General features: G+C 40.7%; 1 protein-coding gene across 1 annotated transcript; it reads right to left on the bottom strand.

The window, feature by feature from the left end:
• Positions 1-3,716: 3,716 nt before the first annotated feature.
• Positions 3,717-17,623, bottom strand: slc25a33 (solute carrier family 25 member 33). The gene is made up of 7 exons (XM_061903982.1): positions 17,421-17,623; positions 12,064-12,237; positions 9,204-9,281; positions 8,125-8,225; positions 7,965-8,031; positions 4,653-4,933; positions 3,717-4,569 (listed from the first exon to the last, which is right to left on the bottom strand). Exons 1-7 carry the CDS (start codon positions 17,459-17,461, stop codon positions 4,370-4,372), a joined length of 942 nt encoding a protein of 313 aa, XP_061759966.1. The 5' UTR covers positions 17,462-17,623; the 3' UTR covers positions 3,717-4,369.
• Between the last annotated feature and the right edge of the window lie 1,981 nt (positions 17,624-19,604).

The following is a 19,604-nucleotide window of genomic DNA, read 5'->3' as shown; positions in this document are numbered from 1 at the left end:
TAATCAAACAATATTAAATACATAAATAATCTTTGTCTCAATAAAAAAAGGGGGGGGGAAGGGTTTAAAATGTTCATTATAATTCTTGTTCTGTCTACTTTGTGAACACTTGTAGTTTGAACAGTCTCTTAAACTGAATCATATTTGTGCTTTGTTTGATTTCTTTGGATAATCCATTCCATAATTTAATTCTACATACAGATATGCTAAAGGTTGTAAGTGTTGTACGTGCAAGCAAATGTTTTAAATTACATTTTCCTCTGAGGTTATATTTCTCCTCTTTTGTTGGGAAGAATTGTTGTACTTTCTTGCTTTAGACACAGTTGTAGCTGTTTGAAAATGCACCAAATCGTTGAATTTCAATATTTGTGATTTAATTGAAGGTACATGGGTAAATTGGTAGTATCGTGTATCTTGTACACCAGGCTCACTGTGAGAAGTTGTACTCTGTTGGCTACCAAAATGGTTGGCAGAGAGGTGAGCCCTTAATGGAAGGTTGAGTAGAAGCCTAATCAGTTTGTTTTCGGCTGTCTGGAGCTTGGTTTTAAGGGCCTTTGCAGGAACTAAATTTGTTGGTTGATTTTATTAACTACCTTGGTAGTCATTTTTTTTCACTGGACAGATTAACCTCTAGGATGCAGCCAAAATGGGTAATCTTGTTTTTGTTATGACATAGTCACCCACTTTGACTATTTTGCTGAGGTTGGGAATTGACTGAAAAAGGACAGATTCGGTTTTACCCAGGTATATTGATAGTTTTGTTGTTATTGAACCAGGCGCAGATGATATTCAAATCAGAGCCAAGAGCCTTTTCAACCTGCAACTTGTCATGTCTGAGACAAGGATAGCCGAGTCATCCGCGAACAGGAACAAGTTGGACTCGCAAGCAAATGCCATGTCGTGTATAGTAGGAACAACAGGGGTCTTAGTATGCTTCCTTGAGGAACACGACAAGTTATCGGAATGGCAGAGGACATGGTACCATTAACCTCCACCACCTGCTCTCTTCCCACCAAATAAGAGTGCATCCAGCCTTGTTGTCAAATCAAATCCAATCAAATCAACTTTAAGGCCGATAGCTTCCAGTTTACCAATCAGAACAGAGTGATCTATAGAGTCAAAAGCCTTTTGGAGGTGCATCCTTCCATATTCTTCCGCTTATCCGAAGTCAGGTAGCGGGGGCAGCAGCTTAAGCAGGGAAGCCCAGACTTCCCTCTCCCCAGCCACTTCGTCCAGCTCCTGCCAGGGAATCCTTAGGCGTTCCCAGGTCAGCCAGGAGACATGGTATTCCCAACGTGTCGTGGGTTTCCTCCGTGGCCTTCTACCGGTCGGACGTGCCATAGAAGCCTCCCTAGGGAGGCGTTCGGGTGGCATTCTGACCACATGCCACCTACCGAATGGCAGAGCTTCTCACCCTCTCTCTAAGGGAAAGCCCCGCCACCCGGTGGAAGGAACTAATTTCGGCCGCTTGTACCCGTGATCTTGTCCTCTCGGTCATAACCCAAAGCTCATGACCATAGGTGAGGATGGGAATGTAAATCGACCGGTAAATTGAGAGCTTTGCCTTCTGGCTCAGCTCCTTCACCACAACAAATCAATACTGAAGACGCCGCACCAATCCGCCTGTCGGTCTCACGATCCACTCTTCCCTCACTCGTGAACAAGACTCCGAGGTACTTGAAATTCTACACAGAGAGGTCTGGAGGTCCATGCCGCAATATTTTGTTTTGTTTTACAATTATATTTGAAACATGCTTCAATGGTAAGAGAATTGGTCGCTGCAATATATGCAAATTACTCTGGTTTTATCTAAAATCACATCTGGGTGTATTTTGAAGTGAAATTAGCCCGCTATAGCACACGACTTATCTGTGCAGTGTGCACTGGTGTTTGCATTGACATGATCACCAGTGGTGTGAACAGTGTTACTGTTCAAACTGTGTGTAACGTTACAGTTGCCAAATATCTTAAATATACTTGTTTAAAAAAACTATGCCTTATTTTGAATGAATATTTAGGCCTACTATGCTACTGTGTTCTGCTATTGTTCTTTATGGTGGTACTTGGAAATCCAAGTTTTTTCGTCAGGCTGTACTTAGTGAAAAAATTTGAGAACCACTGAGATAACCAGTTTAGTGCAGAATAACGTCATTTGTTTCGCCCTATTATTTTATATCGTCTCAATATGATTCCCCAAGATCAACAACACTTGAAAGACACTACTTTATTAATTTTACTACACATTAGGTATATTTGCACAAAGTATCGGTATCGGATCGGTATCACCTGAATTTCACTCAGTACTTAATCGGAAAGAAAATCATTGGTATCGCAGATCACTACTGATCACTGACTGTATAATAACCCACACCTTTCAGGTAACTATGTGCAGTTAAGGTAAAAGAGCATGTCTAGCGCTCAAAATAAATTGAGCAATTAATCTGCGTTTAAACATAGGTAACTATGTGCAGTTAAGGTAAAAGAGCATGTCTAGTGCTCAAAATAAATTGAGCAATTAATCTGCGTTTGAACATGATTATTCCAAACATTTTTAGTGATTAATTGCATGTGTTAACGCTTTAAATTTGACAGCCCTATGTCCAAATAAAGAAAAAACATTTGAATAATCTTGCAGGGAAAATGTTGAATTATTGTAATTGGGTGACTAGAGCTGGTATACGTGCAAAGCAGCAGGGGGCACCAAATGACACACATGAAAACCTTTAGTGCTGAAAACAGTGTAAACTACTCTAACAGTATGCTATATTTATTAAAAAGCACTCTATTTGTAAGACTGTTGCAATCAGTTTATTGTGAGGAGCCTAATATAAAAAGTGTTTTGGTATTTCGAGACCTTTTTTTTTTATTTCTAATGGTGGACACATATAGCGCTTTTCTACCTTCAAGGTACTCAAAGCGCTTTGACACTACTTCCACATTTACCCATTCACACACTGATGGCGGGAGCTGCAATGCAAAGCCCTAACGGCGACCCATCAGGAGCAATGGTGAAGTGTCTTGCTCAGGACACAACGGACGTGACGAGGTTGGTACTAGGTGGGGATTGAAACAGGGAACCTCGGGTTGCGCAAGGCCGCTCTTCCACTGCGCCACGCCATTAAATTTCAGTAAGAATGTTATGTTTCATTGCCTTGGTAAATCTTAAGTTTGGCTTTTATTTATGAGTGCACATTTAGTATTAACGTATTGTAACCCACGAACCCAATAGATACATAGTACTTAATTGATTCCTTCAGGAAAATTAAAAATGATGTCAAGTAAGATATATTGAGGTCATCTACAACCAAGCATTTCTAGTTGTAGGTACAATTTTAAACATTCATTTTTGCATTTGTAGTCAATGACTAATAAAAAGCAACCAAGACTAAACATTTTCCAGGTTACCTAATGTCCTTGTTTATCAGTTTTTACTCATCATATTCAGCAAGTTCTTCCTTTCATTTTTGTATGGTAGAACTTATCAGACCTTCCTTTGTGAATCATTGTGAACACAAAAACATATTTGGGGTTATTTTCACTGCTACGCACGTGTTAAATTGTATAATGTGTTATACTGTTTGCAGTAATAACAAACACGAACACATGACTAATTATCATAAAGACATCCTGGTCCTCTCAGGGCAATACAGTATGCTTATTCATGTATTTAGAAAGGTGGCTTATGTTCAAAGAAATGCTGTCATTGACTCACCAGATGTCTTGATGCATTTTATTGATCCACTGGTCAAATAAGCATCAAACTTCTCATATTGTAAAATAAAATAGGACCATTGTTTTTCACACAAAAATGCCAACGAGGTAAGCATGATGAAAGAAAAATATGACAAGTCTGTTATTTTGCCCTCCAAACAGGCACAATGGATCTGTGAAAATCTAATAAAAATGGCCCAATAAAATATAAGTGTGCTCAATAAATTTGGAAATATAGCACATTAACTGGATGAATTCCCTTCATAAAGAATAACTACACAAGTCAACCTCTTCTTTCTCATGTAATCTGGTACGGATAGCACTGGTAACAAAAAAAAGAAATGTCATTAAATAACAAAAGACAAAATAATTTAGTCAACTTACACACATGTCCTCTGAGAGGATGACCATTTTTTCACAGGTTAACAAAATGTTGTTCTATTTTGATAAAGTCTTAAAAACAACAAGCATTCAGTAAAACAGTGTGTTTGAAGCTCTTTCGATACCTTCACTTTCAAAATAGAAGTCTCTGTGGCACCACACTAAACAAAATAAACAGGCTGCATTTTCAAAAAGTCTTTTTTTTCCTCTATGAGTCCAGCGGCGGTGTGGTGTTCCGAGCTCGCCAAGAAAAGCCCCGAGTTACAAATGGCCCTTTTTACTTGGACTCTCCCAGCAGATGCACAATGAGTTCATATGTGGAAAGCACGATGGCTGTGTTGGGGATTTGTTTAATTAGCTGTGGAATGAGTCCTCTATAAAAAGCTGCATAGCCTTCCTCCAAAGCTATTAACCTTCCGGTCTGAAAGAAATGCTTGTACTTGCTGCCTTCCTCACGCAGTCTTGTCCGAATGACCTCTGTGGAAACAAAACATATGTTTTTTATTAGTCTTTTGCTAATCACCGTGTAGCGGAGGACTTGACCGGTTCGTGCGTTTTACCGTGTGGGTAAGCTATGCAGGACGCACAGCCTTTTGAGAACGCAGCGGCTACCATCAGGCTTAGAAAGTCGGACGCTCCTTTCTCCTTTTCACTATTTGGGGAGGCTAGCTGGTTCTCAGCCAGGTGTTTCTTGAGAGACTCGTAGATGAGGAAGCAGATCATGGTCTCAGAGATGCCGGCGTAGGACGCAGTGAGGCCGCGGTAGAAACCTCGGACACCCTCTGTTCTGTAAACATGGCGTGCGCACTGCAAGGCATTCATCTTCTTTTCTCCTCTGGCTCTGAAAAGAAAGTGAGCTTTAGTCAATGACAAAATGACCAGCGAGGTAGTAAAGCTTAATGTTTTTGTAATCTTTTTTTTGGTATGGTAGGGTACAGAGGCAAGTGAGGGACAGGAAGTATAACTGTCTACTGCCTTTTAAGGCTGCAATGATTATTTTTTCTCCAATCAAATATTTGATTGATATTCCGTTGCTTTGTTTGATCATTTGATGAGTTTAACTAATAAAAATTTATAAAATCGGGACCACATGGAGTGCCCAAAACTTTAAATATGTATACATAGTTTCTGCATAGCCACTGTAATAGAGTGCAGATAAAAGCGGTTAAACATTTTTTTAATTTCATGTTTTAATGTTAAAAGCGCAATTTCAATGTTGATGTGTAATTAATAGGGAAAAAAAGAATGACAGTCATGACAAGAATAAAAAATGTTGTTTATTTCAACTATTTTCCCTAAAATACGCACTGATACTACAAAACTAGTTGCCATATGAGTTGGGAAAATGTGTTAGATGTAAATACAAACGGAATACAATGATTTGCAAATCATTTTCAACCCATATTCTGTTGAATATGCTACGAAGACAACATATTTGATGTTCAAACTGATAAACCTTTTTTTTTTGCAAATAATCATTAACTTTAGAATTAAATGCCAGCAACACGTGACAAAGAAGTTGGGAAAGGTGGCAATACATACTGATAAAGTTGAGGAATGCTCATCAAACACAGGTGGGTGCCATGATTGGGTATAAAAACAGCTTCCCAAACAATGCTCAGTCTTTCACAAGAAAGGATGGGGCGAGGTACACCCCTTTATCCACAACTGCGTGAGCAAATAGTCAAACACTTTAAAAACGTTTCTCAAAGTGCAATTGCAAGAAATTTAGGGATTTCAACATCTACGGTCCATAATATCATCAAAAGGTTCAGAGAATCTGGAGAAATCACTCCATGTAAGCGGCATGGCCGGAAACCAACATTGAATGACCGTGACCTTCGATCCCTCAGACGGCACTGTATCAAAAACCAACATCAATCTCTAAAGGATATCACCACATGGGCTCAGGAACACTTCAGAAAACCATCCATCCATCCATTTTCTACCGATTATTCCCCTTTGGGCTCGCGGGGGGCGCTGGCGCCTATCTCAGAAAACCACTGTCACTAAATAAAGTTTGTTGCTACATCTGCAAGTGCAAGTTAAAGCTCTACTATGCAAAGCGAAAGGCTTTTATCAACAACATTCCGGAACGCCGCCGGCTTCTCTGGGCCCGAGATCATCTAAAATGGACTGATGCAAAGTGGAGAAGTGTTCTGTGGTCTGACGAGTCCACATTTCAAATTGTTTTTGGAAATATTTGACATCGTGTCATCCGGACCAAAGGGGAAGCGAACCATCCAACTGTTATCGACGCAAAGTTTAAAAGCCAGCATCTGTGATGGTATGGGGGTGCATTAGTGCCCAAGGCATGGGTAACTTACACATTTGTGATAGCACCATTAATGCTGAAAGGTACATACAGGTTTTGGAACAACATATGCTGCCATCTAAGCGCCGTCTTTTTCATGGACGCCCCTGCTTATTTCAGCAAGACAATGCCAAGCCACATTCAGCACGTGATACAACAGCGTGGCTGTGTAAAAAAAGAGTGCGGGTACTTTCCTGGCCCACCTGCAGTCCAGACTTGTCTCCCATCGAATATGTGTGGTGCATTATGAAGCGTAAAAAAGGAAATCATGTATTGCAGATTACACAATATCTAATAATATTATTTATCTCATTCGCGGAAGAGACCAAGAAAATGTCAGCAATCGTCACATACACGTCAACCAATAAGTATTCGGCGGGGGAGGGTCATGGCAGAAGTGCATTGTGGGTCATGGAATGCTAACTGCTATATGCTATATACTACTGCTGTAGCTATTAAAATGTATCATTTCATCGTTGGCGGTAACTTATAAAAACTGAGAAGGGCTGAACAAAAATTGGACCGAAAAGGAAATCATGTACTGCAGTTTACAAGCTAGACGTAGTGAAATATGGAGCAGAAAAACAACAAGAGGAAGCGGCGCATATCTTTGGAGTTGGCAGAGTTGTTTAGAAGTGACATCGAGGAAGAAGATTTCATCGGATTTACCGATTAGGAGTGAAAGATAGTTTGGTAAACGTATAGCATGTTCTATATGTTATAGTTATTTGACTGACTCTTACCATAATATGTTACGTTAACATACCACCTTCTCAGTTGGTTATTTATGCGTCATATAACATACACTTATTCAGCCGGTTGTTCACTATTCTTTATTTATTTTAAATTGACTTTCAAATGTCTATTCTTGGTGTTGGAGTTTATCAAACAAATTTCCCCCCAAAATTGCGATTTATACTCCAGTGCGACGTATATGTTTTTCTCCTTCTTTATCATGCACTTTCGGCCGGTGCGACGTATACTCCGGAGCGATTTATAATCCGAAAAATACGGTAGTTGGTGTGTAGAAAGATGTTTGCTTATGTACACATTTCAGTGCTGAAATACTCAACACTGAATTATCACAGTACAACATTTTGAACAGTAGACCTTTACTTCACAATACACTTTTGTTTGGACTTCAAAAATATCTGTCAATCTGTAATCTGGTTAAACAATTCCCTAAGAGATAATGAATTACAAGAATAACTGTCACAGTGAGTGGTTTGCTCGGAATTACTCAAGACTTTTGCTTTTCATGTTGAAAAAACCCAAAAGCGCTTACATACTTGGCCACCCTGCCGGGTACGTGTGTAAATATAGGCACTTTTTCTGCACACAGGCCAATGCGTAAGTGTTGTGTATTTATGGACACTGATCACAAGCTCAGTGTCACGTAGTACCTGGCCCAGGGACAGGCAGGCGGTTGTACTGGCAGACTGATAGGGGTTTTGTTGTATACAACATTCTAGGCTCTGACTTCCTGATCATAAAGAGCTGGAATGATTGTCGGAGGCAAGTGCACTAACAGACCAAATGTACTTTCGGGCCTACTCACTTTCTCTCAAGCTGCATCCTGGTTTTTACCATCCAAATAGGGTTCATCAGAGAGTTTGTCACAAATGCTGTGGCACAGATAAATGTTTATTTGACAATGCATAATGGATCCCCTTTTCTATTGTGCTGCATGTGTGTGTTTACATAAGCTGGGTGCTCACCTGCAACACCTGCTGAGGACATATGCACAGCACCACTGTTGGGAACCAACACCGCATTGAAGAGCTCTTTGGCTTTGGAATATGCAGCAAAGTAAATAGCTCTGAAACACAAGAGAACAACTGGTGAGAACCCCTGCAACAGATGTTACCTGAAAGATTGGTGCTGGTGAGCAGATTTTCTATCCAGGAATCAGAGAATGTATTTTTTAGCTTCTGTGCCGTTCATTATGTTAGTTGATTGTCCAGAGCGTGGTTCCAGAGGTGGGCTTCCCTGCACCCCGCTTCTGGAACACACTGTCACCACACCAAAATGGGCTGAATCAACACTGGGAACCACAGCGGCCCAAAAATCCGGTCTGGACGGGAGCGGGACCATGTCCAAGTTGGCTAGTGAATCAGGGGGGTGGTAGCTTGACTGACTGGGCAAATGATCACAACGCGGCTATTCATTAACCCAGGAGGGGAAAATAACCCCATGAGTGTCTTCAAACAGTGTCAAAGTCCAATCAACGTTTTCTTGCAAGTGTATCGAGGCGCTTATGGTTTTACTACTACTACGGTGGATTGTTGTGCTTACACAAGCTACGTAAATAAAGGCACATATAAGACAACATAATTACAAATGATCTAGTTTGGGGTAAAAAATCAAGTTCAGCTCAGTTAAGCTAAACTGGGAGCAATAATGTATTCATTAATCAGTCAATCAATCTTTTATTTATATAGCCCTAAATCACAAATGTCTCAAAGGACTGTACAAACCACTACAACTATGACATCCTCAAAAGAGACATCCAGCCTTATCTCCTGCATCTCATGAATTAAACAGCTGCTCAGAAAACACATAACCATTAGAGTGTGTAATATATACTTGGAATAGGTTAGTGTTCAGTATTCTTTGTACAAACGGGGTGCAAACAACTTGTTTCCCAACACAAGGACATCTCCTTGTGCGTAATCACTGACTTGTGCACCAACTGGCAGGAGTTATGACATTGCCACATAGATCAACTTTGTGTGACAAAAAACAATATGTACACACGGTGGAACAATTTCGCGTGTCAACTTGGACTTTTCTTTACCTTGAAGGAGCCACGCCTACTAGATTTGGCCCCAGACCACGGAAAAGGGATCTTGGTCCTTCCTTTTCTAGAATTGATCTGAAATAAAAAACAAGACCATGAATTCTTTCATTTTCAATCTGTATCCTTGATTAACACATATGAGTGCATTCACATTGGGCTATTTCAACCATGAGGTGTGCCTGTGTTTGGGCTAACAGCTCTGACTTAATGCATAATTTATTTGTTTTATATTTACAGTGGTTTATGTATTCCACACCTTTCATAGGATTTGATGAAAACTTTACACAAAAGTTTGTCAGTTTTTATATACCGTTTTGGCACGGCCACACAACTAACAAGTCCATTTGAGTGCCATAACAAAGCATCCCCCACAGTCTTGTTGTGTTATTAGTACACTGTGCAAGGCAAACTGGGTTCCTAACATATCCTTATTCCATCCATTTTCTATTACAAAACTAAATGTGCTGTCAGCTCCTCAACCGGATGTCATCCTTCCCCAGCTTCTATCACCCCTAAATGACGTTATCCCTGGTTTCCTATATAGTTGTCACTAATAGGAATGGGCGATATAGCCTAAAATAAATATTGCCATAACGATATATATTGCAATATATCATTTGGTATATAAATGATGATACAACCATTTCAAAATGGGTTACAAAGGCTCCTAATTTGGCTGCTCACATATGCGGTAACAAATTGCATCATTTCAGGTTGTATTTTCCTCTCAAAACTATTATTAATCCACTTGATAATTTACTGTTAATGGCTGCTTACTTTCTGTTGTAACATTTTTCTATGTAGAGGTTAATGTTTTTTGCAATGTTTTGTGTGGACTCCAGTAAATACTAAAATATGTAGTGTAGCGTTTATTTGATGGCATTGAGGCGAGGATTAGTAACTTGGAAGCAGCTTTGCACTGTGGAAGGAAGTTAGCCACTAGCGAGGATGCTATATTGCGTAGTGGACGCGGTCGTTTGCTTGTCACGGTCAAATTTGCGAGACACAGCTAGAATCTGTTGTAAGCATGCATTTTCATGATATGATGATAGTATTAAAGACTCCAATGTCGGCCAAATTAATATAATTGATATCATATATTGTCTGTTGCACAACCCTACTAACCAAAAGTTACACGAGTTTCAGTACTTTTGTTTGTATTGAGTACAGCTACAATATAACCCACTACGAGGCCAAAGAAAGTTAAAACTGCCAGCACTTTGATGAAGTGAGAAACAATATTGAATTCAAGAAATTATCTCTACTCATTGCTGAGATCACCAGCTACAGTCTTCAATAAAAAAGTACAAGTGGGGTTAAATGTTCATTTATCCATTGCATCCACCATTTATAGCCTATGTATTGTACATATTTTTCTGCATGTAGAACTATAGTTTGTGTTTTGGGTTCATATTTGTCTGGAATAAATTTCTTAGTTTTTTTGTACGATTGAGTAGTTTTTTGTACGATTGATTCTTTGGCTGACCTTTTGGAACAGATTTTCAATCAAAACTGAGCTACCACTGTATTTGTGTTGTGCAAAGTGGTTGTTATATTTACTAACTAGCGAAAGTAGCACTCAATTATATGACATATCTATGATACACACACTAGTCTACTCGATACTGTATTGATTAACTACAGCACATACAGTATTGCAAAGTTTGAGTGTATATGAGTGTACTCACTGATGAGTGTACAGTACACATGTTGATATACAAAGATTCATTTAATGTAATGGCACCCTGATCTTTTCATTGAATGGATATTAAAAACACATTCCTGAAAAGATGCCAAGTGTTATGTCAGATGTGGTCACTTGAGACAGGCCCTCTGCCCCGTGCAAGCAATTGGCTTGTCAGCCACCAGCCTCCCACCAAATATTTAACTCTTTGTGAGCTTGTGACCTTCGTTTTGCTGATGACTTGGAGTTTAGCGAAGTCACAAGTAACACAGTCAGTGTAGGTTTCTGTGACGTGTGCACAGCCAACCCATTCAATCTCTCACGGTTACACCTGTTCAATGTGTTCCATTGAGAACACTAAGTGTCTAGCACAGTGGTTCTAAATGATTTCCATCAAGTACCACTTCAGTAGTAGGCCTAAATATTCATTAAAAACAAGGCAGAGGTTTTATTTAACAAGTATATTTAATCTTTTTGCCCACTGTAACTTGACACAGTTTGAACAGTAACACTGTGTTTAAATATGGGAAAATAAAACACTGCACTTAATCAGGTGATTCTTTCTAGTGGTACACTTAGCACAGTTTGAGAATAACTGGTCTAGCATTTGCAGTCATATTTTAGAGCATTCCAGACGGGTTAGCTTTCCAGCCCAAATCATCTGGGTGTAATTCTACACTCTGCGGCAGCACCAACCTTAAACTTTTCCCTTGCGTCCTCCTTGGGTGTTTCTACTCTTTCCAACCACATAAAAAGGCTGGTGTTCCTGAACACCTAATAAAAAAAACACTCATTGACACCGGAAGTGATGTCTGGTGGAAAATCCTAGGTTGTGTCACACCATGCAGCAGTTTAGGACAGCCTACTTTAATCCTGCTTTAGGTAGGAGAGTGATATTTATTTATCCTAGAGAGGGACACATAAAATAGCATAGAAGGCATTACATAACTAATCTAATACAGTACTCTACATACATTTTAATACTGGGAGCCATGCTTTAACTCTATATCCTTGAATGCCCACCATATATTTTCAAAGGTGTGCAGCTAACAATTACAAATCCAAGCAAGTCAGTCCGTCACAAAAGCTGTGGATAACACTGTGTTCCCATCTTACAAACGACACATGCCTTCAGGCATGACATATGGAGCATGAGTTGACATGGGTACATACCGTAAAACTTGCACAAGCCCGGGCGTAACAGTCCCTGGTCGGATAACGCCGGTTCCGCTGAGAGTGCCGAGGTTAACTTGGAAAATAGGCCGCAGGGTGAGACCAGACGACTGCAGGCGTGTCTTTAACACCTCTAGGGGGCAGGTCACGATGGCGCCCACTGTACCGCTGCATCTGCAATAATGAAAAGCAATTTATTCAGCAGACTGTGGAACCTTGAAGATAAACAACCACCTTGACGACAGAGATGCAAGTAAAAAAAGTGAAAAACTCTTACATTCAACTGTATGAATTCTCAATAAACTAAAATATTTCTGGAATGCAGTTCTTCGTTTCCTGATAATTGTTATGATTATACCTTACAGATAATTAAAACACCCAAATTTAAATATCTCGAATATTTAAAAAAATATAATCCATAATCGTAAATTATTAGTTCACGCTAATCAGCAAAATCGTAACACTTTCTGAGCCTTTAATTGGTCTCTTAGTCCGAACTCATTAAATCATGTACATAATGTTCTATTTATTAGGCCACACCTATACAATTCAATATATAGAATAGAATAGAATAGAAATTATAACTAATATTGATACTGTTGTTGATAATATTAATTTTTGTTTTACTACTTTTGGTTTGTTCTGCGTCGTGTTTGTGTCTCCTCTCAAAGTCTGCGGGCTATAGAGCGTTTTCCGTTCGGGCTCCAGTACTCTGGAATGCCCTCCCGGTAACAGTTCGAGATGCTACCTCAGTAGAAGCATTTAAGTCTCACCTTAAAACTCATCTGTATACTCTAGCCTTTAAATAGACCTCCTTTTTAGACCAGTTGATCTGCCGCTTCTTTTCTTTCTCCTATGTCCCCCCCCTCCCTTGTGGAGGGGGTCCGGTCCGATGACCATGGATGAAGTACTGGCTGTCCAGAGTCGAGACCCAGGATGGACCGCTCGTCGGGACCCAGGATGGACCGCTCGCCTGTATCGGTTGGGGACATCTCTACGCTGCTGATCCGCTTGAGATGGTTTCCTGTGGACGGGACTCTCGCTGCTGTCTTGGATCCGCTTGAACTGAACTCTCGCGGCTGTGCTGGAGCCACTATGGATTGAACTTTCACAGTATCATGTTAGACCCGCTCGACATCCATTGCTTTCGGTCCCCTAGAGAGGGGGGGTTGCCCACATCTGAGGTCCTCTCCAAGGTTTCTCATAGTCAGCATTGTCACTGGCATCCCACTGGATGTGAATTCTCTCTGCCCACTGGGTGTGAGTTTTCCTTGCCCTTTTGTGGGTTCTTCCGAGGATGTTGTAGTCGTAATGATTTGTGCAGTCCTTTGAGACATTTGTGATTTGGGGCTATATAAATAAACATTGATTGATTGATTGATTGATTGATTGATTGATTTGCTCTGTTTATTGCAGTTCTGAGTGTTGCTTGGTTAGGTTTGGTTTTGGAATTGGATTGCATTGTTATGGTATTGCTGTGTAGTGGTTTGTTGAATTGATATAAAAGAAAATTTAAAAAAAATCGATTTAAAAAAAAAAAAAAGAGAATCGATTCTGAATCGCACAACGTATTCGATTCGATTTTTCCCCACACCGCTAAGTGTTAAGATCTATTTTTGAAAAGCAGTTAACTTATCAAGAATGATAAAAATTACAAATTATTTATATTAGTTCCGGTGTTACAATCATTGTGAGTGACTTAGTTGTTCACCGTCAATAAACAGTTATTACCCCTGATTATGCAATGTTGTTACTTCCCCACAACAATTTAGTGGCTACTGAACCATTTTTACACACGACTAAATGTATTTATATTGTTCACATGTGAATAATGCTGTAAAATAGACTATTTATATTTTTCACATGTGAATAATGCTGTATAATAGACTGTATTTATATTATTCACATGTGAATAATGCTGTATAATAGACTGTATTTATGTTATTCATATGTGAATAATGCTGTATAATAGACTGTATTCATGTTATTCGCATGTGAATAATGCTGTATAATACTGTATTTATGTTATTCACATGTGAATAATGCTGTACAATAACCTGTATTTGTTATTCACATCTGAATAATGATGTATAATAGACTGTATTTATATTATTCACATGTGAATAATGCTGTATAATACTTTTACATTATTCACATGTAAATAATTATGTAGGCTGTATTTATGTAATTTACATGTGAACAATGCTGTATAATAATGTACTTATATTATTCACATGTAAATATTGCTGTATAGTTGACTGCATTTATATTATTCACATGTGAATAATGCTGTATGATAGACTGTATTTATATTATTCAAATGTAAAAAACATTTACGTGTTTATTGTCTACTGTGAGCGAACTGTAGTGCTGAATTTCCCCCAGGGATCAATAAAGTACTTTCAATTCCATTCTATTCCAAAGAGTCTTCAATATTTACTCAATAATGTCTTAGAATTGTTGTAAGCATTTCACCAATGTCGCGCACTTTGCAAATTATACGTCATTTCATTGTGCGCAAGCAATTTGCATATCGCAAGACGAGATTATTATATTTTATAAATAGTAAACCAAGTTGTTGTAGTAGTTTAGTCGTGGATGTACACTGTATAGTGGTTAGGGTTAGGGTTGGACTGATTTGAGGGCAATACTCAGTTATATTGTCCCGACTACAAATGAATAGATTTACATAAGTATTCAATGAATTATTTTGACACCAAAAACATGTATTTGCGCCCTTTGATTTGCAAAATGTCCACCACACATTATTGAAATATATAGCTGGAAGCAATTTGCAAAAAGATTGGGCATTATACAAATTTTCAAAATGCGGTTGCGCATTTCTCAAATTGCTCACATTGGTATTGTACCTACAACAGCATCACCTCAAGCGTCCATCTTGTATATTTACAGTAAACTTTTAACAAAGTAAGAAAGTTTGTCTGTTCTGTTCAAAAGAGGTTGGGTTAAAAAAGTTGTAAGCATTTCCATTCCCATGTTGTTCGTTAAACCTAATGTATGTACATCCTACATTATCATTACATGTATTTAAAGGCCTACTGAAACCCACTATTAACCACAACGCAGTCTGATAGTTTATATATCAATGATGAAATATTAACATTGCAACACATGCCAATACGGCCTTTTTAGTTTACTAAATTGCAATTTTAAATTTCCCGGGAGTTTCGTATTGAAAACGTTGTGTAATGATGACGTGTACGCAAGACGTCACGGGTTTTTAGGAAGTATGAGCGCTACGCACGCACACACACAGCTAAATGTTGTCTGCTTTCACGGCATAATCACACAGTATTTTGGAGAACTGTGTTGCTGAATCTTTTGCAATTTGTTCAATTAATATTGGAGAAGTCAAAGTAGAAAAATGGGAGTTGGAAAGCTTTAGCCTTTAGCCACACAAACACACGGGGATTCCTTGTTTAATATTCCTGGAGGTGAAAATTTACTATGGATCACAGCGAACATGAAACACGACGGAATGTCAACCAGCTGGTTTCGGTGAGAAAATTGTGCTTAAAAAGTTGGTTCTTATCGGAGAAGAGCTGAGCTTGCTCCGTCCATAGCTGCCGTCGACTCCCCTGAGACACTGCGCGTCAAGACACCCGTGGACGTACACCTCCGACTATCAGGTACTATTAAAATCACAAAAACACTAGCAACACATTAGAAAGATAAGGGATTTCCTAGAATTATCCTACTAAAGGTGTCTAAAAACATCGGAATCCGTCCCAATGCTATCGTGTTTTTTTTTTTTTCTAGTCCGTCGCTATCAATATCCTCAAACACAAATCTTTCATCCTCGTTCAAACTAATGGGGAAATTGTCATTTTCTCGGTCCGAATAGCACTTTTTGTTGGAGGCTCCCATTATAAACAATGTGAATATGTGAGGAGCCCCCCAACACTTGCGACGTCATCGTCTGCGACTTCCGGTAGAGGCAGGGCTTTTGTCTTAGCACGGAAAGTTGCTAACTTTATCGTCGATGCCATCCATCCATCCATCCATCTTCTTCCGCTTATCCGAGGTCGGGTCGCGGGGGCAGCAGCCTAAGCAGGGAAGCCCAGACTTCCCTCTCCCCAGCCACTTCTTCTAGCTCTTCCCGAGGGATCCCGAGGCGTTCCCAGGCCAGCCGGGAGACATAGTCTTCCCAACGTGTCCTGGGTCTTCCCCGTGGCCTCCTACCGGTTGGACGTGCCCTAAACACCTCCCTCGGGAGGCGTTCGGGTGGCATCCTGACCAGATGCCCGAACCACCTCATCTGGCTCCTCTCGATGTGAAGGAGCAGCGGCTTTACTTTGAGTTCCTCCCGGATGACAGAGCTTCTCACCCTATCTCTAAGGGAGAGCCCCGCCACACGGCGGAGGAAGCTCATTTCGGCCGCTTGTACCCGTGATCTTATCCTTTCGGTCATGACCCAAAGCTCATGATTTATCGTCGATGTTCTCTACTAAATCCTTTCAGCAAAAATATGGTAATATCGCGAAATGATCAAGTATGACACATAGAATGGACCCGTTTAAATAAGAAAATCTCATTTCAGTAGGCCTTTAATGTACGTGTACAGTAGGATCCTCCTGAATTGAAAGCACTGCCAAAAGGGGACCTGATGACTCTTCAAGGGTAAAATGGCGTCATTTTAAGGAAGCATCTGTTGTTAAAAGGGTGACCTTAACATCAATGTGTCGTTTGTCACTTCCCCAGAAAACCAAAAATGCCATTTTTTAAGGCTCCACAAATCAGACTGAATAAAAGATCGTCCCAGTCTTGAGTAGCATGAAGCTAACAGGCTGGCAGACATTACATAACAACACGGCGAGAATCACACTCGCACGTGACGAGCAGAGCCGCTCCTTTAAACGTGGCCTTTTATGTCAGTTTGTAGCGTTAGTTGCGACAAAAGTACATGTTTATGTTCTTATTAATATCTCCGCAAAATTACAGTTGGCGGACGGCCCGGGCATTCCGTGCTACCTTAGCCGGCTAACATCAGGCAGACGTCCCGGGTTCTTATCACGCTGTAATACGATATGTTGCCGGGTGAATTGACGCTACAGGACAACTTTCAGTGCCGATATTACTTTGAAGAGTAATAAAACAAATACTTTGTTGTATTTATGAGATAGAAAACTTGAATGACGAGACATGTCAGAATGTTACACAGCAATAAAGATGGCTAGCTAGGAGCTAGTTGTATGTTAGCATGCAGGCTAGCGGCCCGGGAACTGACACGCTCGGAATGTTCCTTTCAAGTGTTCAAATATGCCTCTGACGCCATCATTAAATATAGTTTGGATATGTTCCGCTGGCAGCCAACCTTGCCAGGAGCGATGACTTACCCCCCAGCAAAGAGATGCATCAGCGTGTCTTTCTGTGCCATCTTCCTAATCTTTCTCTCTCTCTCTCGCTCTCTCTTTTATTTTTATTTTTCAGGCGGCGACCATATTAACTTGATATGTGTTGTTAAACTAACAGCTTCAACAGCGAAGTGTACCGCTGCCCTCTGAGCTGGTTTGGGCGGAGCTGTCAGCAAGGATGAAGGCTGAGCTACTGAGGAGGCGTGGACCCCCACCCCCCTCGCCCCACGATGACGTCAGTGAGCCGGACGAGGGTGTTGTCTATGACGTAGGTGCACGTGCTCGGTGCGCCGTGTCTTCTGGACTACGGGGAGCTTTTGCTCTTGTTGTTGATGCAGACAAAAGGTGCAATAACAATAGTACAAGGTCAACTCTGTGGAAGTGTTGCGAAATTAGAGCGAAGACACATTCCTTTTTTGGAGGTCCAACTTAAATTAACTGGGACGTGAATGCGTGGGTTCCCTCCGGGTACTCCGGCTTCCTCCCACTTCCAAAGACATGCACCTGGGGATAGGTTGATTGGCAACACTAAATTGGCCCTAGTGTGTGGATGTGAGTGTGAATGTTGTCTGTCTATCTGTGTTGGCCCTGCGATGAGGTGGCGACTTGTCCAGGGTGTACCCTGCCTTCCGCCCGATTGTAGCTGAGATAGGCGCCAGCGCCCCCTGCGACCCCGAAAGGGAATAAGCGGTAGAAAATGGATGGATGGATGGATGGATAACTGGGACGGCGTGGCGCAGTGGAGGAGTGGCCGTGCGCAACCCGAGGGTCCCTGGTTCAATTCCCACCCAGTATCAACTTCGTCTTGTCCGTTGTGTCCTGAGCAAGACACTTCACCCTTGCTCCTGATGGGTGCTGGTTAGCGCCTTGCATGGCAGCTCCCTCCATCAGTGTGTGAATGTGTGTGTGAATGGGTAAATGTGGAAGTAGTGTCAAAGCGCTTTGAGTACCTTGAAGGTAGAAAAACGCTATACAAGTACAACCCATTTATTTATTCATTTAATAGATAAATGAAATAAAGTACCACTAAACACTAAATTGGCCCTAGAGTGTGAATGTTAAAATAAATAAATAAATGGGTTGTACTTGTATAGCGCTTTTCTACCTTCAAGGTACTCAAAGCGCTTTGACACTACTTCCACATTTACCCATTCACACACACATTCACACACTGATGGCGGGAGCTGCCATGCAAGGCGCTAACCAGCACCCATCAGGAGCAAGGGTGAAGTGTCTTGCTCAGGACACAACGGACGTGATGAGGTTGGTACTAGGTGGGGATTGAACCAGGGACCCTCAGGTTGCGCACGGCCACTCTTCCACTGCGCCACGCCGCAGTTGTCTGTCTGTCTATCGGTGTTGGCTCTGCGATGAGGTGGCGACTTGTCCAAGGTGTACACCGCCTTCCACCCGAATGCAGCTGAGATAGACTCTGTCACGCCAAATTTCTTCTCCCTACAAAAACCTTCCCCCCCATTTACTTCCAGGGTCATGATTAATACAGATGTTTTGTTAACGCTATATTATAGAAATATAACGCTATATTATAGAAATATAACGCTATATTATAGAAATACAGACGTTTTGTTAACGCTATATTATAAAAAAATTTAAAAAACAATTTACAAACACAAGCCGTGGGATGACATAAGAGGAAACGTGACCCCGGAAGTAAATGCGTCATCCCATAGCTTATTTGTAAATAGTTTTTAAATTTTTTTTTATAATATAGCGTTAACAAAACAGCAGTTTTTTTTATAATATAGCATTATATTTTTATAATACAGCGTTAAAAAAACGTCTGTATTAATCATGACCCCGGAAGTAAATGGTGGGGGGGGGGGGGGGGGGGGGGTTGTAGGGGGAAGAAATTTGCCGTGACAGCTCCAGCACCCCCTGTGACCCCAAAAGGGACAAGCAGTAGGAAATGGATAGATGATAGTCACACACACACTAGATGTGGTGAAATGACCCTCTGCATTTGACCCATCCCCTTCTTCCACCCCGTGGGAGGTGAGGAGATCAGTGAGCAGCAGCGGTGGCCACGCTCAGGAATCATTTATGGTGATTCAACACCCAATTCCAACCCTTGATGCTGAGTGCCAAGCAGGGAGGTAATGGGTCCCATTTTTATAGTCTTTGGTATGACTCGGCCGGGGTTTGAAC

This window comes from Nerophis ophidion, linkage group LG06 (assembly GCF_033978795.1).
Source record: "Nerophis ophidion isolate RoL-2023_Sa linkage group LG06, RoL_Noph_v1.0, whole genome shotgun sequence".
NCBI classification, from domain to species: Eukaryota; Metazoa; Chordata; class Actinopteri; order Syngnathiformes; family Syngnathidae; genus Nerophis; species Nerophis ophidion.
This window is presented reverse-complemented; position numbering and strand designations above follow the sequence as displayed.